The 22,621-nt window shown below is 56.6% G+C and overlaps 3 protein-coding genes across 4 annotated transcripts in view; 1 reads left to right on the top strand and 2 right to left on the bottom strand.

Annotated features, from left to right (window-relative positions):
* Positions 1-194: 194 nt before the first annotated feature.
* On the bottom strand, positions 195-9,591 carry FXYD7 (FXYD domain containing ion transport regulator 7). Of its 2 annotated transcripts, none has more exons than XM_077773848.1 (6): positions 9,462-9,591; positions 4,788-4,817; positions 2,588-2,662; positions 2,419-2,452; positions 2,201-2,241; positions 195-598 (listed from the first exon to the last, which is right to left on the bottom strand). In XM_077773848.1, the coding sequence occupies exons 1-6, from the start codon at positions 9,490-9,492 to the stop codon at positions 576-578; spliced, it is 234 nt and encodes a 77-aa protein (XP_077629974.1). In that variant the 5' UTR covers positions 9,493-9,591; the 3' UTR covers positions 195-575. The 2 variants fall into 2 exon arrangements, with proteins under 2 accessions (XP_077629974.1, XP_077629973.1); XM_077773847.1 differs by having other exon boundaries at positions 2,410-2,452.
* Positions 9,592-9,678: 87 nt separating this feature from the next.
* On the bottom strand, positions 9,679-13,162 carry FXYD1 (FXYD domain containing ion transport regulator 1). Its single transcript, XM_077773852.1, has 8 exons — positions 12,813-13,162; positions 12,339-12,403; positions 11,863-11,895; positions 11,240-11,314; positions 11,142-11,178; positions 10,171-10,220; positions 9,927-9,978; positions 9,679-9,815 (listed from the first exon to the last, which is right to left on the bottom strand). The coding sequence occupies exons 1-7, from the start codon at positions 13,145-13,147 to the stop codon at positions 9,956-9,958; spliced, it is 618 nt and encodes a 205-aa protein (XP_077629978.1). The 5' UTR covers positions 13,148-13,162; the 3' UTR covers positions 9,679-9,815; positions 9,927-9,955.
* Positions 13,163-14,965: 1,803 nt separating this feature from the next.
* The window catches only part of LGI4 (leucine rich repeat LGI family member 4), a 9,943-nt gene continuing 2,287 nt past the window's right edge, over positions 14,966-22,621 (top strand). The window contains 10 exon segments of the mRNA XM_077773643.1: positions 14,966-15,053; positions 15,710-15,767; positions 17,582-17,704; positions 18,084-18,155; positions 18,392-18,463; positions 19,679-19,750; positions 19,878-19,949; positions 20,193-20,362; positions 22,415-22,578; positions 22,581-22,621. The exon segment at positions 22,581-22,621 is cut by the window's right edge and continues 475 nt beyond it. Coding sequence (XP_077629769.1) covers positions 14,966-15,053; positions 15,710-15,767; positions 17,582-17,704; positions 18,084-18,155; positions 18,392-18,463; positions 19,679-19,750; positions 19,878-19,949; positions 20,193-20,362; positions 22,415-22,578; positions 22,581-22,621 — 932 coding nt within the window.

A 22,621-nucleotide genomic window follows, 5' to 3' on the forward strand; every position in this document is an offset into this window, starting at 1 on the left:
GGGCACCCGGGGAGGGGGCGGTGAGCAAGGGAGGGCCAGCTCTGGGGTCTCCGAGAAGGGGGTAGGCCCCTGGGGCGCTGGGGGAGGGGAGGGAGAAGAAAGGAGGAAGTCTGGGGATGAGAGAGAGCCCCCCCACGTTCAATTTTGCCCTCTCCCCCATTTTGTCCCCACAGATGAGAACTCACAGACAGAACGGGGGAAAAAACCAAATGCACATTTATTAAGCTCAAGACATAGACACCAAGGGTGCAGGGAAACGGATCTTCGGAGGGGAGACAAGGAAGTGCAGGGGAGCAGTACATGGGGACTCTGGGGGGCTGGGACTGGACTCCCGGACCCCAGGAGCTGGAGGCCTGAGTCCCTGGATCTGGGATGCACACGGGCTCTTTGGGGGGTCGTCATTGCCAAGGCCTGGGGAGGGGCAGCGGGGTGCAGCGGCTCCAGCCTCGGGTGGGTGGAGGGGCTCATTCGGGGGAGCGCTCCCCGGCGCGAGGCTGGGGTCCCCACCGCCTCCACCCGGTCCTCAGGCTTCCGCACTCAGGCAGGGACAGCAGTGGAGGTGCCCAGGGCTGGTTTTACACACCGCCACCTCCAGGGGCTGGGGACAGGGTTGGGAGGAGAGAAAGAGAGACGGAGAGAAGGTCAGAGAGGTGCACGCTGCCCCCTCTTCTTGCCTCCCACCCCCTGATCCACGTAGGGACACTTGTGTGGCTTTGGTCTGGCCCCACTGGACACTGTCATGGGAGGGGAACACACCTGTGATGAGGCTGGAGAGCCCTGGCCCAGCCTGGGCCTTTCTGGAACTTCCCCCCTGCCAGAAAGAGTCTCCCTCCCCTTCCTGTGTTGCCAACCTCCCCCCACACTCCATCCATTCCCACACCCTGTCTCCTCAGCATTTGGACACAGCGGAAATTCCCCCCTTTCCCTCCCACTTGGGACCATCACTCAACTGGAGTGGGGACCTTGCCCCCCAACCCCCAGTCATCCGCGAAGTGCCCCGTTGGGGTTTTTAAATCTCATGAAGAGAACATGACACACAGCACATGAAATTTCACCCCCCGCCCCCCAAGCACTGAGTACCCCGAGGCCCACTTTTTAGTCATGAGATTTTATGAGAGGCAGAGAGATGCCCGTTTCTGATCGTTAGAAGCCCCTGGACAGGACACGGTGCCACTAAAAGCAGGTCGAGATATTTTTACATAATTTAAATTAACACCCCATGGAGTCACCATCTTGCATCTACAGCTTGTTCCCTCCTACATCCCTCCACACCCCTCACCCCTTCACACCTCTTCACACCCCCTCCCCACCCCTCACCCCTTCACACCTCTTCACACACCCTCCATTCCCCNATCCCTCCACACCGCCACACCCTCCACTGCCCCATCCCCGCTAACACTTCCATCTCCTTCATCCCCATCCTCTCCTATACTCCCCTCCTTACACCCTGCATCCTCTTTACTCTTTTTCCTGTACCTTCCACCCTCATACTCTTCACATCCCCATAGTCTCTCTTTCCCAAGATCAATTTTTAAAATCCATATTCCAAATATCTCTCCTTTTGTTATTTTAATACAATTATCCAGGAACTCTTCCTTCCTTCCCTCCTTTTCTCTCCCCCCTTCCCTTTCCAACTTCCTTTTTCTTCCTTTTTTCTTTTTTTAAGTAATCTCTACACCCATTGTGGGGCTAGAACTCACAACCCTCAGATCAAGAGTCACATGCTCCACGGACTGAGCCAGTGGGATGACCCTTCCCTCCTTTTTCTTGATCATGCCATCCTCTGTCTTCCCACCTGAACAATGAAGTCTGGAAAATACTCTGTCTCCCTGTGTCCTCTGGTGCTTAGCTCTTTCCCCATCTGGACCTCAGAAGTCCTTCTCCTGAGTGGGGCCCCTCTCTTCACAGACGTGTGGCTTTCTCCTCTGGGGGATTAGTTCATCCTTGCTGTCTCTGGCCTCTGTGCTTGTTTCTGGGAAGCGTGGGGGGCGGGGGGACGCTAGGACATTTCACATCCCGCTGGCTTTCTATGGTTTAACCTCTGGTCTGCGGGGCCTCAGCTCCTACTGAGGTTGCCACACCCATTCTTGGTGGCTGTGTTCTCGGGGACACCCAGTGCAGCTCCCCTTCCCCTTCTGGCCCCCACCTCTTCTTCCGCCCCCTAGCCCTGGCCCTGGGACCACACCTCCCTCACCCTCACCTGAGGAAGGAAGCTCCGACTTACAGGATTTGCATGTTGGGCTGTGGAGGCAAAGACGGGGAGAAAAGCGTGAAGAAATTCAGTAGCGTAGGTAGCCCTAGGCTTCACGGGAAGGATGGGGCAGGCCCTGGACACTTTCTGCTCTGGGAGTGCCCCTGCACCCCAAGCTGCGCCCACCCCTCTCCCCTCTCTCCCCACTGCTGCCAGACCTCTCAGACCTGGAGTCCGCCTTCCTGCACTTCACCTTCTTGCCTGTTAGGAGACAGATACAACGAGACAGGACATAAGGGTCCGGACAAAACCCAGCAGGGAGACTGTAGGTGGCCAGGGACCCCTGAGGCAGCCCTCTCTGAGGGGCTTTGGAGCCCAGGAAAGGGTCACACTTACTGATAATGATGAGGATACCCAGCAGGAACAATATGGTGGCCAGAGTCATGCCCACAGTCTGCACCGTGTCATAGTCTGGGGGAGATAATGGGGGACATCAATGTGGGGTAGCCCCTCGGCCCTCCCTGGAGCCTCAACCTGGCTTCGAGGCTGCGCGGCCCGGGCTCCAGGGTCCAGTCATGCTGGAGGCCATGCCGGGGGCGCCCCCACTGGGCTCGTGTGAGGACGGAGAGCGGCAGTTCCTAGACGTCTTTACCCTCTACCCTTCTCTAGGTTCTTTGTATATACATCAAACCTTCCTCTACATCATATATATATATATATATATATACACGACATAGATGTATAAATGATATAGATATGATTCATATATGATATTTATATCATATATATATCTCTCCTCCTTCTATAGCTTCCTCCCTGGTTCCGTCCACTATTGTCACCTGTCTGCAGCAACCTGCCTGCCCCCCTGGCCACAAGATCCCGTTACCACCTGAGTCAGATCAGGGTGCTCCCGAGCTCAGAGCGCCCCATCCCTCCCTGGCTTCCACTGCCTTCCAAGGAAAAGCCAAAGTCCTCACCACCGCCCACACAGCCTTGCATCATCTGGTCCCTGTTCCCTCTTGGACCTCGCCCCACTCCACTTTCTCCCTCTGCCCCCCCCCCCACCTCAGGCATATTGGTCTCTCTACCATTCCTGGGGCAGATCCGGCATGGTCTTACCTCAGGGCCTTTGTACTGGCTGTTTCCTCTGCTTGAAAGCTCTCCCCCAAATATTGCTTCCTTACCAATTTCAGGACTTTATTCAAATGTCAGTGAAACTGTCTGGTTGTTCATTCAGAATTTCGCGTCCTCTCCTCAACCCTTTATAGTCTCATTCTTTCCTTTATTTTCCTTCATGAGAAGCATGCTTGTCTCAATACCACAGTAAATACAGGCCTTGAACAACGTAAAGGTCCACTTACATGCAGAGTTTTTTCAATACAGTACAACACTGTAAATGTATTCTCTGTTACTATTTTTTATCTTTATTTATTTATTTTTATTTTCTTAGTAAGCTCTATGCCCAACCTAGGGCTCAAACTCATGACCCCAAGATCAAGAGTCACATGCTCTGCCAACGAGCCAGCCAGGTGTCCCTCTTCTTTATGATTTTTCTTCATGACGTCTTTTCTCTAGCTTACTTTATTGTAAGAATACAGTATATAAACACTTAACATCCAAGCATATGTATATCAATTATGTCATTGGCAAGGCTTCTAGTCAACAATAGGCTATTAGTAGTTAAGTTTTGGGGGAGTCACAAGTTATATGTGGATTTTCAACCGCATGCTCCCCCGAACCCCCACGTTGTTCAAGGGTTGATAGTATTTATTGAAATAAGAATGTATGAAGCACACACGCAGTGTCCAGGCCTCTGCCTCAGGGAATTGACTTTCATATTGTGATAAAGCACTGAAAAATAAAATGAAACATCTGAGCCACGTAACTATGGCTAAATGTGTGTGTGTCTCCTCTTGGCAGAGTCAGGAAGGGCCTCTCCTAGCAAAGCAGTCAATATTTGATCTGAGTCCTGAAGAAGGAAAAGGAGCCTTAGTCAGCTGAGTGGAGAGCTAGAAGAGGAGTAAGCCTGGCAGAGGGAACAGCACGTGCAAAGGCCCTGAGGTGGGAAAGAATTTGGCATATTGGAGGAACAGTATGAGTGAGCAAAGGGAGAGGGCAAGGGGGTGTTTAGAGAGGGAACTGAGGCCAGCTCTGCTAGACCTAGGGGTAACTTCTTTCAATTTCGTGTTGTGGGGGTGGTTTAAGGGCATCATCCAAATAAAGCCTTCCCACAACCCTCAGAGGTGGAAACTATCACTCTCCCTTATTTACAGAAGAGCCCAGAGAGAAAAAGTTGCTTGCTCAGGCCACACAGCTAATGAGTGCATAAGCCAGGATCCAAATCCACACAACATACCAGCCTGGAGCCCTGGTGAAGACTGAAGGAGGCCCAAAGAGGGTATCACCCACTCCCCCAAATCTGACTCTGCCCTCCATGAACCTCGCTGATATAAACTGAGCCTACGTGTTCAGATGGCCAGCTGCCCAACACATATCATGTTGCCATGGCTGAAGCCACTTTAGCAATGACCTGTGGAGACCTGCAACCACCCCTTTATCTAGTCCCAGGGGACCCTCATCAGAATCTGCCACTCACCATAGTAAAATCGGTCAGGTTCCTGAGGAACTGTGGGAAGGAAGGCAGGAAAAGAAAGAAAGGGAAAAAATATTTCAACACCGAATTTCTTAACATTTTTGAGGTTCCGGATGGGGCCATTGGCCTGATGGTTTCTGGGTAGAAATCAGATAAAGAAGCCCCTTGATCTAAATAATGATATAGCCTCATGGCAGGACACAAGGCTTGAAGAGTGGAGCAGAGGCTGGCTTCCAGCCCTAACTCACACCATTGGTCAGTACCTTCCCTTGTTCAATGCACAACCTACCAAACTGTACATGACAGTCCTGGTCCTAGCCCACTGTGGAAGCCTGAGGCAAACTCTGGACTCATTTCCTAAAAAAACAAAACAAAACAAAACAAATCCACACTCCCATTTCCATATGCTATTGGGGTTAACAGACTCCAATCCCACTCGTAAAGTGCTGAGTGTATCAGCTTCTCCTGAATACTCCCTAAAACTTTTCAGTCAGCTGACAGCTCTAGAAGGCAGGCACTGTGGCTATTATTCTCATCCACTGCCTCTTAACACCAAATCCAATGCAGGGGAGCTGTCCTAGAATATACCCTATATTATATTAGCCATATTATATCCTTTGTTGTTCATTTCTAAGACATCATCAATTTTCAGATTCAAAATTGATTTCATAATAACTTTCTCGGTGTGTGTGTATATGCATGAATAAGTATGTAACTCTATCATAGGAAACATCCCCATCCATTAGAAGACTCGTTCCAATTTCAGAAATATCAATGCGTGGTTGAGATGTGTGTGTGTGTGTGTGTGTGTGTGTGTGTGTGTGGTCTATTTGCTTTTTCCCCTCCCCACCTCCCTGTCCCAAACCATACTCCCCTTCAGGAGAGCTCAGACCACCCTTGCATTCAAAAAGTCCATCCGGACGGCTCCCTACTTCCTCTGATACAGCTCTCAGAACATTCTGTCTGGTCTAGAGCAGAATTCTGCAAAGCATGCACCACTCGTGGAGGGGAACCAGGAATGTCAGGGCAATGCCGGGCACTGTCCTTAGTGTTCTTTCCTCCTCCAGGCTCAGGGAAGGATGGCAGTTGCCTTGAGGTTGGGGGGAGACCATCTGGCTAATTCTGGCCAATGAACCATCAGTCGAAGTGTCATTGTCTCTTGCAGGCTGGAGCATTAAGTGCTCCGGCAAGAGCTCTCTTTTGCCTTTGGCCTGGTGACATGAATGTTCAAGATGGTGGCCGTTCCCATTTTCTTTGGTGAGTAGAGAGCCCCGGTCACCCCGTGATCGACATATAGTGTAATCACCAGAAATCCTGGTTGTCAGAAGCCACTGAGACTTTTGATACCATTTGCTACCGCAGCACACTCTAGCCTGATCTGACTGGTACAGAGGCACTTAGGCCAGACTGTAACTAGCATTGGTTCACTCAACGTGTAACTTCATCCTGCTCCGTTCCCTGTCCGGTCTTCTAAGAAGAAGTCTTAGGTAGGTGCAGATGTGTCTTTAACACCATCCACCTCATTAATGTCCCTCTTTTCCCAAGAGAAAACAGTCCTTGGGCTCAAAGCCTTCAGCAGGCAACAACATCTAGGTAGAATTTTGTGACGTTATTTGGTTTGCTCCATTACTTGTTTAACCAGCATTTGATCGCACTGACTCCGGGCCAGGTCCTGGTCTAAGCACTTCACAGGTGTTAATGCACCTGATTTTCACAGCGGCTCTCTGATACAGATGCTGTCTTCATCCTCATTCCACAAGGGACACTGAGGCTCAGAAAAGTGGAGTCACTTCTCTAAGATCATTTTTATACTTGTCTTGAAGGCAAAAATTTAAAAATCCTGATTTTCCATTTGTGATGGTGATATAAAATGAAGCCAATTACATTTTTTATTTATTTTTTTAAAAGGTTTTTATTTTTACAGAATCTCTACATCCAATGTGGGGCTCAAACTCACAACCCCAAGATCAAGAGTTGTGTGTTCTATTGACTGAGCCAACCGGGTGCCCTTAGTTGTTTTTTTTTTTTTTTTTCTTAAGCTAATCCTGGGGCGCCTGGGTGGCTCAGTTGATTAAGCATCTGACTTCGAATAGGTCACGATCTCACAGTTTGTGAGTTCGAGCCCGTGTAGGCTGGCTCTGTGCTGACAGCTCAGAGCCTGGAGCCTGCTTCCAACTCTGCCTTTTTCTCTGTCTACCCCTCCCCCACTCCCCATCTCTCTTGCTCGCTCGCTCGCTCAAAACTAAATAAACATTAAAACATTTTTAAAAAGAACTTAATCCTGTAAAGGAAAAAGAGTAAACATGAGTGTGGGGAGCATTTGGATTGGGCAAAAATCGTGAAGGTGGTCCTCGAAAGCATCAAGTTGGGGAAACATTATTTTAGAGGCATGTGTGCTCTCTTAGCTCCCCCACCAGATGGGGAGTGAATTGGTTTGACTCCTCTGCGGTTAATCCTGGCATTTATAAAAAGTCTTTCACAGAAGTTTTCTAAAATGAATAAACGCACGAGTGAGGGAGTGAATGAGTGGCCGAATGGCGTGCGCCCCTGCTAGGCTACAGAAAGCTGCATCAGAGATGCCATGGTTGGAGCAGCCTGCGTTGCCCCTCGGGTTTCCACACCGCCTGCCTTCCCCAAGCCATCAGGGGCCCGCTGGGTGAGCACCTGCTCCAGAGTCCTCTCTGGCTCCACCCTGGGTGCTCCGTGCTCTATGCAGAAGGCCCTCTTCTGGTCCCTGCTGCCCCAGCCAGCCGGTTCCTCGGGGCGAGGCCAGGCTAAGGGTGGAGCCACCAGGCAGGGGAAGAAATGTGCACCGCTCCTGGCCAGTTGCCAGGGAGACATCAGGAAGGAGGTGGTTGCCATGACAACTGGAGCATCTTCAGAGGTGAAGAGAGGTAATGGGTCTGGGCACCCCAGGCTAGGTGGGGTCCTGGGGGTTAGGCTTCTAACTCTGGGGCCAATCTTGACTCCCTCTGCTCTCTCTGTACCTCCCGTTGTTGCCCCTGCAGGGCTGGCTTCTGGCCAAGGCCAGGGTTCTTCTCAAGGATAGGGACCCAGGCCCAGTCATGCTCCTGCGGCCCCTTTCTGTTTACCCCCAACTCTTCTTCCTGCTTTCTGACAGCGTGGAAGAGCCCTCATCCCCGTCCACGGNACATGCTCTTCCTCTGCCCCCCTCCCCGGGGTTTCCCAGGACCTGTGGTCCCCTCTTCTGCTGGGACTGGGGGAACGGGAGGGGTTGCTGAGGCATCTGCCCTCCCACCTCTGCCCGTCTGCTGCCATCGATCCTGTTAACCACCATCTCTGAAAAAAGAAGCCCTGGGCTCCCGCCAGGCCTGCTGGCTCAGCCCTGCCCCCTCTCCCTGGGGTGGCATCCAGCCTCTGCAGCCCCCCCCCCCCCCCCCCNGGAAAGGGGGCAGGGAGGGAGAGATCGGAGTGGACCTGGGGTTCCCTTCACCACCAGGGGCTCCTCAGCACCACTGGCCTATCCCCTCTGGCCCTGCTCTCAGTGCTGGAAACCCTCCCCCTGCCGCCACCTCCCCCCCCCACAATTAAAGCATTCTTCCCTTTGCTCCTCTGCAGAGGCAGGCTCATAATAGGGGGCTGTTAGGGGGCAGTGAGTGTTTAAGTGGGTGCATAACTGGGTTAAGGGGTATGAAATGTAATTGCTGTGTGGCTGGAGGGGGTGGGGAGGGACATCTGTGTGCACACTCAAGTGCACCTCCTGGACCAGACAACACCCCTGGAAGGAGGGTCCTGCCCCCCATCCTTGCCCAAGGGGGCTCACTGCAGTGGCTCGGCCCCACCCCATGCTGCTCCTCCTTATCCCCATTTCTCTCCCGCGCTGTGGGTCCATCTCTCTCTCTCTTTCTCTATGTCTCTCCCTCTGCCTCTCTGTCTCTCTGTCTCTAATTTTCTCTTTCCTCTGCGTCCCATTCTGTTGCTCTCCGCCTTCCCCATCACTCTCTGAATATCTTTCAGTCTCATATCTGTTCTTCCCGGGTCTCTCTCTCTGTATCTCTGACTCTGGGTCTGCTCTTTTGCTCGCTCGCGCGCTCTCTCTCTCTCTCTCAGGCTCTCTCAATTTCCACCTTCCTTTCTGCCTCCTTGTCTCTTCTGTCTCTTTCCATCTCTCTCTCACTTCCTCCAGCTTTCTCCGCCACTGTCTTTCGGTCTTTCTCCCTCCTTCCCGCTGAACCTGCCTGTCAGAGATTTCGGGGAGAGACCCACCATAGGAGCCAGGGCTGGAAAAAGAGGGATATGGACCCCTCCCTTTGCCCACCTTGGAGACCCTGAAATTGGCCAGAGCCTCTGTGGTCGCAGACCCACCGGGTCCCACCCTCGAAGCCCGGCTCTTCGCGGCCACCACCACCGCTGTGCAGGACCAGCCGCCTGGTTGCCATAGCTACCGGTCCGCGCATCCTTTCTCCCGGGACTGCCGCTCTCCAGCCGCGGGTCCCGCACAGAAACGACACCACCGGGAGGGGGTGTCCAAGAGGCCTGGAGGGGCGCCAGGGGGTGCACTGCAGGGGCCTCCGCCCTTGCCAGGAGCCGACATCCCCTTCCCCATTCCCCTCCCTTCTTAGTACTGGAATCTCCCTAGATCCTCTCTCCTAAGCTGTGAGATCCCGGAGCCTCCCCCACCCTCACCCGCGCTCCCTCTCCCCAGGCGACGCTCACCCTTTGTGGGGGCCTGGGTCGGGGTCGCCATGCCGGGCCGGAGCAGGGGGCGGCTGGATGCCGAGGTGGTGAAGGCGCGGCTGCAGCAGCTGGAAGCCGGATGGACTGATGTCGGGGGGAGATGGGGGAGCCCTCGGGGGGGGGGTGCCNCCCCTGCCGGGGCCCAGGGACCGCCCGGGATTTCGCGCAGAAGGACGGACAGATCCATAAAGCGCTGTCAAGAGAGAAAAGCACGTTTTATTGAAGTCTGGGCGGCAGAGAGGAGTCTGTGGGGGCAGGGCTGGCGAAGAGGGCAGTCGAGGTGCCGGCGGGTGCTCAGGTGGTGGGCGGGAGGCGTCAGGTGCCCGGGGAATCCTGTGGGGGTGAAAAGGATGAGAGGCCACAGAGCCCCCCCCCCCAGCCATGCCATCCCACCCTCGTCCCCTTCTCCGCTCCCATCCCCCGGCCTAGCCCGAGCTGCAGGACCTGGCTGGCTTCCGTCGCACCAGGTGTCTCTACCGCCTGCGGGTGGACAGACCTGCGGGGGAACACGGAGAGTTCGGGCGTCAGGAGCGGCACCCCGGCTCCTGCCGAGGGGGGAGCGGCAGGGGAGCTGCCGGACCTTCGCTGTCAGATCAAGCCCCTCCCTCCCCACGCCCAGAGAGGGTCCGGAAAGGGCTTCTTGGAACCAGCCCTCACCCCCAAACACCCGAAGTCTCCCCAGACTCACGGCGGATGGAGCTGCGGAAAGTTCCCTCCTCTTCATCAGGCTCCCCAGTCCTGGGAAAGGAGAGGGCAGAAAGAAGCGGGGATGAAAAAGGAAAGAGGCAGAGGCTCCCACGAATTCCCCAGGACAGTCCTCATTTCACAGACCCCCGGACTGAGGGCCAGAGATGGGCGAGCAGCGGGCTCGGGGTCCGTCAGGAACCGGAAAAACGGGCGCACCCAGGAGCAGTTTAAGCGTGTGGCAGGACTCGCTCCAAGTGCCTCCCGGAGTGCTGGGGGGAGAGCCTGAGAGTTGGTGGGGGAGGGATGGCCGAAGGGCTTGAGGACAGACGGCCTGGAGACGCCTCGACCTGGGGACCACCTCGGTCAGAAACCCCAGAACCCTCATCTTCCAGTTGAGTGATCTCGGGCAAGTCAACTTCACCTCCCTGTGCCTCGGCTTCCTCCACAGTAAAATGAGCACCTAGCTCATACAAGGGGAGTAGATAAGAGAATGCACGATAAAACAATATCTGGCACGTGGGACTAAACACTAGCTAGTCTTTAAAATAACAGTTATAATTGCTTTAACACGGAGAAGGTATTCGTACATTGCTTTAAAATTTTATTTAAAGATGAATCAAAGAGCTGGGAACAGGACTCTGAGCTAAACTGGGCCGCCAAGTGCGGTGATCTCATTTCGCCACGGCTCTTTCTTTCACAGCACTTATCACGCTTTGTGATTTTATATTTGTGGGGCTGTTGGAACCCACGGCCGCCGCCCCCACTGGGCTGGGAGCTCAGCCAGGCAGGGAGGGCAGTTTATTTATTCACCATTTGGTCCTCAGGGCCTGGCTTGCGGCTTGGCACGTAGTAGGTGCTTAGTACACATTTGCCAAAGGCTCTCTGGCTGGGGGTCGAGGGGACGCCCCGCCTCACTCCCAGCGCCCCTCCAGAGCGGAAGGAGGGGAGTGAGAGCCCGGAGGGGCCTCTTACCTCTGCTGCTGGTTGAATTTGCACCGGCATCTGCGGCCTGTGGGTGGGGGTGGGAGGACGGGGCTGAGATTCCGCTCCAGGCGGGCACCGAGTGGCGCTGCTGCGCCGGCTCAGGCTCCTGAGNAAGAGGATCCCGGCGATGATGAGGCCTCCGATCCGCAGGGTTTTGTAGTCTGTGGGCGGCAGGGAGGAGAGTGAGAACAGGGAGGGGAGGAGGGAGGGGAGGAGAGGGGCCGAATGGGGAGAAGAGGGCAAGGAGGGTCAGGGAGGAGGGAGAGATCAACGAGAGGAGGCAACCTCTGTGGGAGGAAGAGGAGAGGGGTCAGGGAGGGGAGAAGGCGGGAAGGGAAAGGAAGAGGTAGGCAGGGCAGGGAGGAGGGAGGAAACCAGAAAGTAGGGGAGGATGGTGGAGAGGATGAGGGGAACAGAGGGGAGAAAGGAAGAAGGCAAAACAGAGGATGAGCCATGAGATATGAGAGGTAAAAGGAGAAGGAGAATCAGAGAGACGGGGAGAAATCGAATAGACACACGGAGACAGAGACAACGGGAGATGAAAACAAGGAGTCAGAGATCTCTGAGAGACAAGAGAAAGAGAAAAGGAGAGTGAGAGATATAAACACTGAGCCAGAGAGAGAGCGAGAAGAGGAGTGAGGTCAGCACGGGCAACCCCAGGCCACCCACCCTCCCAACTCCCAAGCGTAGATGCGCCTCCCTCCCTCACCATAGGTGAATGGGTCGTGTTCCTGCGGAGCCTCTGGAAAGAGAAAGAAGTCAGGGGTCGGATGCTTCCTGGGACTCCGGACTGGCAGGGGCGTAGAGACCTTTTGGGGGCTTTCCTGTCCTGGGCTGAGAGCCTGGGGTCTTTTGGACCCTGAGCAGGCTGTCCACCCTCTCTGGATCTTAGCTGCCTCATCTTCACCGTCCTGGGGCGGGGGAGGCACGTAACTGCTACACCTTCCCGTCTGGTCCCGTGTTGTCTGTGATTCTGTCCTTTGAGGGGAGTGGGCCTCCGTCCCACCCTCCACCTTTGTCTGGCCTGGGCATCCTCCCCTCCACTCCCCCATGTGAAACCCCCGATTTCCTGGTACCCCAAGTGACTCTGTGTAAGTTGGAGTCTCCAACTTGGTTCTCTTGAAGGGCTCCCCTCCCCCTCCCTCGGGGCTGAGGTGGGTAGTGGGCTACCTCCCCCAGACTCACCTGCACTGGCCATGGTGAGGAAACCCACACAGAGAACCAAGATGTGGTGGAGAGATGCCATTGTCCTGGGGGACACCGAGGATCAAGAAACGTGTTCCCAGTACCCCCAGCATTGGGGCTTGAGCCCAAGGGGTTAAATCAGACTCCAGGGTTTTAATTCCAAAAATGTCCCTTACCCACCTTGGCTGCCTTGGGAAACAGGGGCACCCCCTGCTTCATGCGGACACCGTGTCACCAAAACAAGCCACAGTGGGGGGCACAGGACACGTAGCAAGGGCAGAGGTGAGACACACGCAGTTACAGGGGTCCCCCCCCGCAGGCCGGGGCTCCCCTACAGCAGCCTCCAGATTCCCCACACCTACCCAATGGGAAGACCAGGGTGGCTCGCCCCACCCAGACGGAGAGACAGACGCACGGCAAGGGGTGAGGGACAAGGCGGCCAGGACACACCCAAGGGCCCCCCTGCCCACACACCACGGCCTGGCTGCGTCCGAGCGATATCCCGGCTCTCCTGCCCTCAGCCGCTGGCCCGCTGGCTGCCTGACCCTGGGTATAAATATCTCCCACTTCACCCTGGAGGAATTTGCCTCACACAGGCCACCATGGCAACAGCCTTCCTTCCCCCACTCGGGGGTCACGCACAACCCCGCCGGGGTGAGGCCAGGCTGCCACACGGCCACAGGCTGCCCCTGTGGGGGGAGGCCACCCCTTGTCCCCTTCTGGAAATGATGAGAACAAGGGGGAAACATGCCGTCCGCCTGTCTCCGGGTGACATCTTTCACAGGCGGACGACACCAGGCGGGTGGCATGAGGCCCAGACCGGCGGGGCTGAGAGACAGAAGACAGATGCCAGGGGCAGGCACACACACACACAGACACACGCACACACGGTGACAACGCCCACTCCCCAAACCTCTGGTTGGAAGGCGATGTGGGGTGGAGACACAGTCACGAACACACACTCCTCGCCTGAGCCTCCGGTGCCCCCAAACAGTGACGCAATCTGACCCACACACGTGAGTGTCCCGAACCCGCCCCGGCCAGGGTGCAGGCTCAGCGGCAGGGGAGGGAGGGGTTGCGCCCCGCACTCCCGCTCCCGGGGAACCCCACCGTCCCCACCACGCTCCCTTCCTCTTGGGTCTGGCCCGCCTGGGAAGCCTGGGGCTTGGCCACTCCTGCTCCCAAAATAGGTGTCCCAGCCAGGCGAGGGGTGAGGCCCGGAGGGGAGGGCAGGGGACGCTCACCCCAGTCAGGCTGTCCCCTGCTGAAAGAAGGCCCCCAAACGGCCGGCTGTGCCGGGGGTGAGCACTTTGGACCCCCTGGCCCAGAGCTGGACTGCGCCGCCCTCAGCGGTCTCCCCTCCCGGCCCCACCCCACCCTCACCCTCCCCAACCAGCAGCTGTAACTGGAGCCCAGGCTGGAGGGGGGCCAGGGGGCGGCCCCCAGCCCAGACCGCCCTGGCCCGCTGGGTTAACTCTCTCGGCTCAGATGGAGGGACAGTAGGCAGCAGGCGCTGGGGACAGCTGGGGAGAGGAGGTGTTGGCAGGGAGGCCTAGACGGCAGATGCACACATGCACGCTTGCACGCTTACCCCGCGGGCCACGGAGAGCTTCTGCCTGCAGTGGGGGGTGTCCGTGATTTTTGGTGAGGTTCCCTGGGAACTGGGCCCAGTAGGGGCCTAAGGCCACCTGAGCCCTTAGGAGCCCGCTGACCCCTGACCCTAGAGCTCCGCGGAGACCTGGTCGGCACCACAGGGCTGTTTGGGGAGCATTTCAGTGTGTGTGTGTGTTTTCTGTTGCTGACTGTGATGTTCCCGGGAGTGCATACTACACACACACACACACACACACACACACACACACACACTCGTTCAGATGGATCCCTGTACAGAGACACAAAGCCATAGTCACACAAGTGTCCACCTTTACAAATGGTCACAAAGATATGACTCAGGAAGACATAGGCACAAGTGGCCATACAGAGACACAGCAACACACACCGCGCACGTGAGCACATTCAAGGCACAGACACACAGCCCGCCTTCGCACACAATTTCAGAGATGTGGAGGCCCCAAGCTGTATACATTTGTACACACATACCTGCACACGCTGCTGTGGGGAGAGAGAGAGCAGAAATTGTCCAGGACACAGCCATACGACCAGCCATTCTCATACATAACCATACACACACACACAGACACACACACACACACACACACAGACACACACAAATGCATAGACAAACAGGACATAGCTGGCCGCTCAGGCACGGACAGGCATGCCTACACACTTGTGTTTGCACACTTGGAGACACCACCGCATGTGTGCTGCTGTGCCGAACCCCCCCTTCCTGACCTCATGTGACCTGTAGGACTCCCCACAGAACAACACGCATGGTGTCCTCATGGGCGGGCCAGCTTCATAGGCGCTGGCGACAGAGAAACCGGGGATCAGCTCCGGGCTCTGCCGTTCCTGGTTGTGTGACCTCGAGCAGCCCGCGTGACCTCTCTGTGCCTCAGTTTTCTGTCCTACACAGTGGAGAAATCACCAAGGTCATATGTATCACACTGGGCCAGGCTCAGAGCTCCCTGACCCAACACTGTCTTACTATTAACTCCATTTTAGAGATGAGCAACCCGAGGCTTATCGAGGTGGAGCTGATTCTCCTGAGATCCCTGGTGGTTAAGGACACAAACTGCCCCCAGCACGAAGGAGGTAGACATGGGCTCAGACTCTGTAGGAAACAGAGTCAGGAGCAGGTGGACACGCTCATACTCAGGGACAGACAGAGCCCACCTCAGGGGACCCAGGGAGCTTTGCGACGCACCCTCGTCCCTGTGTGTCTGAGCCTCGGCCTCTCGTGGCCTTGCACCCCACGGTCACCAGCAGTCTCTGGTTAATGATAACCCTGATGTTTATGCAGCCCTGACAGACGGAAGGCTGATAGGGGAGCAGAGAAGTGAAGCAGGGCTGGGGGCACCTGGCCAGCTCTGGCCAGTCCTTGGCTTCTCCCCTTCACAAGGCCAGCTTCTCCCGAGCAGAGCAGCTCAGCCACTTTCTAGCTGCATGATGCTGGGCACATGACTTAACCTCTCTGAGGCTCAGTATCTCCTTCTGTAAAATGGGAATAAAGGTGTAGTCACCTCAGAGGGAAGTTAGGATGATTATCTGAAATGATCCGTGGAAAACATTTAGAACAGAGCCCAGCAAACAGTAAGTCACACACACACACACACACACACACACACGTGTTAGCTACCATCACTGTAGCCATTGTCATTCTCCTTGTAAACCACAGTGAGACCCTGTTGGCTAGGTACTCTGTAAGTATGGATTTAGGCCTGTGTCCCCTCTGTGTCCCTGGCACTAAGCTCTTTATCTTTTCAAAGACCCCGTAAAGAAGTTTATCATCCCCCCTGTACAGCTGAGGTAACTGAGACCTGGAGGGCCTTGCTCAAACCACAGAGCCGGTTGGGTCCAGAACAAACACTTGGGTCCAGAGTCCACCCCCAGGCCTGCCGACCACGGCGGGGCATCCACCCTGTGCTGACCCACAAGCAGGGGCCACTGTCTTCTTCATCTCATGGAGTGCTCTGTACACCTGGGAAGTGGATGCCACCGACTGCCCCACTCGACAGATGGGAAAGCTGAGGATCAGGGACGTGAAATGACTTGTCTGAGCCCATGCAGAACTGAGCCCGTGGTCCTTCCTGAGCTGGTGCTGGTGAGTCCCTGTCCTCCACATCTTCCGGGCACGTGCAACCATAGCCAGAGATGCTGGGGGGTGGTGGTGGTGGGAACAAAGGTTAGGTTTAGATCTGTCCAGTGCCATGAAGCAAATCACTTAATCACTTCCTGCCTCAGTTTTCCCATCTGCAAAGTGGGGATCCCACCTCACTGGGATGTGGTGAGAACTGAGTAAACTCATGTTAAGTCAGGCATACAGTAAGTGCTCAATACCTATTGTTACTGCCATTGCAGGTTGGGGACCAAGTGTCATTTATTTATGTATTTTTCTTATTTACTGCTCAAAGCGGAGTCCAAATGAAAACAACCAGTGTGCATGAGTTCTGGCCTCCCAAGAAAGAGCACAGAATCACGAGGACACACCTTGGAGCCAGCTGCAGGGCTTGGGTGCTGGCTCAGCCCCAGTCAGCAACCCAAATCTCAAATTACGTGAGCTCTCTCCTCAGTGTTTGTGCCTGTAAAATAGCTCTATCAAAGGGTCAGCCTTCGAGGGTTGTGGTGAGGTCAGCATGAGCTAATAAACTTTGAGGACAGGGCCTAGTGCAGAGCCAACGCCGAGGAAGGGGATTGGCATCATCACCATCGTTGTCTGCTTGCATTGGTTCCTTACCCACAGTGGGTGGTGGGCACTCAAGGGGTTAATTTCAGGCTGGTGAGGAGGCTGTGGATTCGGGGCAGGGCAGCTGCCCTTCCCTGTTTGGCCACCAGAGGGAGCAGCTGGACCCTTCCAAACCTCCGTGACCCTGCGCATCAGCATCACACCCTCCCAGAGCCAGGGGAGGGGGCTGGCTGGGAGGGGCCAGGATGGCTCCGGCCCCCAGTTGTCTCTCTTCCCACCCCCTCCGCCTGCAGAGCCATCCGGTCCCCACCCGGGTGACATCCTCCTTACACTCCCTGAGTGGGGTGGAGTGGGAAACCTGGGGAGGGGGCTGGCTGAGAGTGGTCAGCTCCGGCCCCTTGTGGCCCCTCCCCTCCCATGGGGCCATCCAGTCCCTTCCTTAGGGCTGCTCTTCCTATGGCCTCTGACCCCCTCCTCCTTCTTACGCTGCTTTGCTGGAGGCACCCGGTGCCCAGCGAGTCCCTTTCCCAAACCTCCAAGGAGAAGGGGCGTGGGAGGAGGGGAAGAACAGGGAACTGGAAAGGGGGGTGAGAAATAAAGATACCAGACAGAGAGAGACACACACACAGGCCAACAGGCAGAGACTGAGAGAGAGAAACAGAGATAGAGAGACAGACGGAAATAAAGACAGAGAGTGGAAAACTGACTAACTCACTGAGTCAGAAATACAAAAAGAGACAGAGGCAGAAAGGCAGGGAAAAAGAAGTAAACAGAAAATTGGACACCAAAGGGACAGGGGAAGAAAACAGGCTGAAAGAGAGACTGGGAAAGGAGAGAGAAGCCAGGACGGGGCGTGCCGGCTGGAGGAATGGAGGGTCGCCTGGCATGGGAGATGTAGTGGCCCTGACCCACCGGTGCCGCGGCGGGGGGGGCCGAGGGGGGTNGCCTGGAGACCACCAAAGGGAAAGTGTCCTCCGAGTTGCTCCTGCTCCAAGGACAGTGCCCTGTGTGAGGGCTCTCCGGACCTGCCTGAGAGCTTCCCCCTGACCCTGCTGTCACTGTGAGTGTCACGTGAGGGTGAGGATGGGCGTCCCGGGACCCCAGGGCTCGGGGGCAGGGTGCCGGGCCCTTCAGGACCTTGGGAGGTGGGCAGCAAAGGATGTTGGGATGCCTCACGGGGGCTCCTGGGATTTGGACAGGAGCGGAAGGGCAGTTCCGAAGCACAGGGGCAGCCCCAGCAGGGGGACAGCCAGGGGGTGGACTGCGTGTTGCCAGGATCCTTGCCAAGGGAGGGGCAGAAGCCTGCGTCCCCGGGGTGTAAAGGAACGCCAGCCAGGGCTGGGGCGGCGCGCCCGTGTTCCCCGGCAGGAGACGGCCCTGGGGCGGGACTGGAGCCCTGGGGCGGTTTGCTCCTCACCCACCACTGCCCACGTCCCCAGCTCACTCGTTAGGACTGGAGTCACCCAGCTGAAGGCCGGCAGCTTCCTGAGGGTGCCCACACTGCACCTGCTGTGAGTGGGGCCCAGCCGAGTCGACAACTAGCTTGAGGGAGTGGGTGGGTGTTCACGCAGGTGCGTGGGGGGGTGTGCACACAGGTGTGTATGTGCATGTCTGTGAAAGCAGCGCACGCGTGTGCACGTGTGTGTGTGAGAGACAGTGCCCACCTGGGTTGAGGGTGGGGGCCGACATTAAAATGTCAGGGAGGGGCAGCAACTCTGGAAAAATTTCTTTCTCGCTCCCTTGCCAGCCTCTTCTCAGCCAACTCCTTCTCTGTGATTGAGGACGATGCATTTGCGGGCCTGTCCCACCTGCAGTATCTGTGAGTGAGGCCGGGCGATGGGGGCAGGGAGGGGGGCTTGGCGGACGTGCATCTGAGCGTGGAGGGCAGTTTAGAGGCTTATTGGCACAGGTGGGAGGGTCTGGACAAGGGTCCTTCCTGGAGGAGCAAGAGGCCTGGTGTCTTGGCAGGAAGCCTGCTCGGCTGTGTCATCTCAGCCTGCTCACCTCCCCTCTCTGTGCTTCAAGGTCCACAAAGGGCCTGGAGAACCCAAGACCGTTTCTGGCCCTACCTGACTTGTGGGAGCCCAGGGGCAGGACAGAGAGGCCAGAGGCAAGGAAATGTTTCAAACCGACAGGAACCACTCCGCGCGGTGATGGTGGTGATGTGGTGACGGCGGCTGTGGTGGCCGTGATGACAGTATGACAGCGCTGGCCCTGCGCTGGTGTTGGCGATGATGGTGTGGAAGGCGGCCCTGTTGCCGCCGCTCACGGGGATCGATCATGAGGATGACGGGGTGGGGATGGCGCTGGCAAAAGTGGCGGACCCAACGGTGATCGTGCTGGTGGTGATGCCGATGGTGAAGTTTGAGGGGCTGATGTCAGTGGTGTCGTGTTGTGGGTGTTGGTAGTTACAGCACTGGGCGGCGGCCATGGGCAGGATGTTGGTGTCGGTGTGAGGGCGACCTTGCCAGTACTGGGCTTGGGGGGGTGGTAGTGGTGCTCGGTGGTGAGTAGAGAAGGGGGTGCTGCGCATAACGGGGATGTTGGTGTCGGCAGTGCAGGCACTTGTGCTTTTGGAAGTGGTTCCAGGGCTGGTGACGACGGGAGCCGTCATTTTGGTGTTGTCGTGTGAAGGCTGTGTTGTCGGTGATGCTTATCCGTATTAGTGATGGGGTTGGTGGCCGTGGGTGGTGATGGTGGCGGCACAGTATGCTGGTGATGGTCTTGGCACTTACTGGCACTGAGGCTGGTGATGACGAAGAGCACGGGTGTCAGTCATAATGGATGATGGTGCTGGTGCCCTGGTGGCCGTGGTGGTGACATGGTGGCAGTGTTCACTGTCAGGCTGGCAGAGAGCACAGGGTTATGTTCCTGGCTCCTCAGACTGTAGGCTGGGACCTTAGGGAGGAGAGGTTTCTGGGGAGGCTCAGCACATTCCAGTGGCCTGTGGCTTCCGTGGGGTGAGTCCCCCAAGCACTACGGGGCCACATCAGGGAACCGAGGGCCTCCCGCTCAGCACACCTTCCCTCCACAGCTTCATTGAGGACAATGAGATTGGCTCCATCTCTAAGAACGCTCTCAGAGGACTTCGCTCACTCACACACCTGTGCGTGCCCCCGAGGCCTCGCCCCTCTGCCTCCCCAGCCCGCCCCGACGGCCCCCAGACCCCGTCACCCGGGAACACGGGGCATCCAGGTCGCCGGTGACGGTTCCTCCTTCTCTCCTTCCACCAGGAGCCTGGCCAATAATAATCTCGAGACCCTCCCCAGATTCCTGTTCCGAGGCCTGGAGACCCTAACTCATGTGTGAGGCTCGAGGGGGCTGGGCGGGGCGGGGGGGGGAGTGGGGAATGTGTGAGAGGGAAGGGGGCTGCTTGCTGTGTGCCCACTTTCGGCTGACATAACTGAGTACAGCCGCAAGGGTCCTTACGTATTTCCTGAGCCACCTCTGGGGCCCCACCCTGAACGCTTGCCCGGGGAGGGGGCAGGGAGTGTGGCCTGGGGGGGCTGGAAGCCAGGTCGCAGCCCCTCCCCGGCCTTTTGCCCCAGGGACCTCCGCGGGAACCCGATCCAGTGTGACTGCCGCGTCCTCTGGCTGCTGCAGTGGATGCCCACCGTGAACGCCAGCGTGGGCACCGGGGCCTGCGCCGGCCCCACTGCTCTGGCCCACGTGCAGCTCCGCCACCTCGACCCCAAGACGTTCAAGTGCAGAGCCATAGGTGGGGGCTTTCCGGGCAGGGCGGGAGGGGCAGCAGGGGTCCAGAAGAAGGCGGGGGGCCAGGGGGGGTGGCTGCCAGGGCTGACGGGCTCACCTCACTCCCTGCTCTGCCATTTCCCAGCTTGTGAGACCCTGAGCAAGCAGCATCACTTCCCTGAGCCTCAGTTTCCTCATCTGTAAAATGGAGGTAATAAACAGTGACCTAGGATTGCAGTGAGCATTCAGTGATGCACCTGGGGCAGAACCTCGGATGGGAGCCCCTCCCGAATGTTCACTCTGCTTGGTGTTACTAATATAAAAATGACCTTTTAAAAATACCTGCTATGATCATTCTGCTTTTCCATAAATATATTTTGGTACCCTTACGGGTCCCGGGCACTGCAGGAGACTCGGCAGCTGTGAGGATGGCCCTGGCTCCTGCCCTCCCAGCGCCCGCAGCGCAGAGGAAGGTGGAGAGTGAGAGAGGGGTCAGGGCTGGCATGGGGGAAGCCGACAGAGCTGCAGGTGCCCAGAGCCAGAGCGACGGCCAGGGAGGGCTTCCTGGAGCAGCGTGCGTTTGAGTTCAGATCCGAAGGCTATAGATATAATAATCGATTATTACCATCATCTAAGTGTGAGACATGTTTTTGGTCTGTGGGACCCACCGAACTGGAGAATTTAACTTAAGCTACCCCTCAAAGATTCACTAGGCACTCTGTGTCCAGCCCTGGGAGAGGCGATGGGCAGTGTGGTAGCCAAGATAGGGCCTCGCCTTCAGAACCCTGGCGGGTGAGGACGCGGGCATTAAATAAAGCATTGCAGAAACAAATGTATGCTACACGTTGTGATAAACACAGGGAGTGGTGAGGGAGATTCAGTGAGGGGGGGCCGTCCTCCATTCCATGGGGCACTGATTGGAGAAGGCTTCTCTGAAGAGGTGGCTTTAGATCCAGAAGAGCACTCTAGAGAGGACAGCATGTGCAATGGCCCTGAGGCAACAGAGCGTTTGTCCTGCTTGAGGGTCACCGGCAGGCAGTGTCCTGGGGAGCGAGTGCAGGAAAGGACACAGGTGACATTGAAGGCTGCAGAAGCCTCACTGGGTACGGCTCTGAAAGCCACAGAGAGCAGAGTGGACTTTATGCGGACGGCTGTGGGAAGCCGTGGAGGGCTCTGAACAGGGGGTGAGGATAGGATGGACATTTTTAAGAGATCCCCCTTGGGGTGGGCATCCTTGGTGGTTTGGCTCATTGCTTCAACCCTGGTACCTGGAGACAGGACCTGGCACAGAGAGTGAAGTATTAAAACCAGGAGTCTACCACCTGGCATGTCCACCACTGCGCTGGGCGACCTTGGTGCATCATGACCATAAAAGCTAAGTTGCTTACCATGAACAAGAAAAGAGAGGAGGGACTGAGGTGAGCAGGCCAGGTGGGTGGGGACAGCCCCTGGGTGTCGTCCTGGCTTCCATGATTGAAACCGAGTCATGGCACATCCACGTGCCGGGTCACGGGGAGAAGGGGAAAGAGACTGAGTCCGGGGATGAGCTGCTGCCGCACAAGTGAGATGAGCGTCACCCCCATGGCTCTTTCCCTCCGAAACCTGGCGCGGACATGGCCACGCCTCAGCTCAGGAGGGGGGGTGTCGGGGAGTGCTGAGGTGATGCGGCCCCTGCCTGGGCAGCTTTGTGCTCTAGCCCTATTTCGGGGAAGACGGTGAGGATGGATTGTGCTGCCAATCCTGTGCCTGCCTCTCAGCCTGAGTTTCCTCATCTGTGAAATATAATGAAATAATGAAATGTATAATGAAATGTCCCTCACAGGGATCTCGTGGAGTTAAATGAATTCATAAACATGCTGTTTCTAAGCAGTTATTTGATGACGCCATGCAGCTTAGAAAGTAAGGTCTCACCTTGTTGCGTGACTTAATTCGTCCACAGATAAAAAGATTCCACTCGATGTCCCTATGAGGTGCCCCCTGTGACGGTCCTCATTTCAGAGATGTGCAAACCGAGGCTCAGCGACGAGGGCCGTTGGGGTCCCCCGTGCCTGCCTGACTCTCTCTTGCCACCCCCCAGAGCTGTCCTGGTTTCAGACGGTCGGGGAGTCAGCGCTGGGCGTCGAGTCTTTCACCTACCAGGGGGAGCCCCACATGGTCCTGGCACAGCCCTTTGCAGGCCGCTGTCTGATCCTCACCTGGGACTACAGCCTGCAGCGTTTCCGGCCCGAAGAAGAGCTGTCCGGTGAGCCCCCCTCCCAGCCTCCTGCCCGGCCCCGTAGCCCTT

The sequence above is a fragment of the Crocuta crocuta genome, unplaced genomic scaffold, assembly GCF_008692635.1.
Source record: "Crocuta crocuta isolate KB4526 unplaced genomic scaffold, BGI_CrCroc_1.0 scaffold267, whole genome shotgun sequence".
NCBI classification, from domain to species: Eukaryota; Metazoa; Chordata; class Mammalia; order Carnivora; family Hyaenidae; genus Crocuta; species Crocuta crocuta.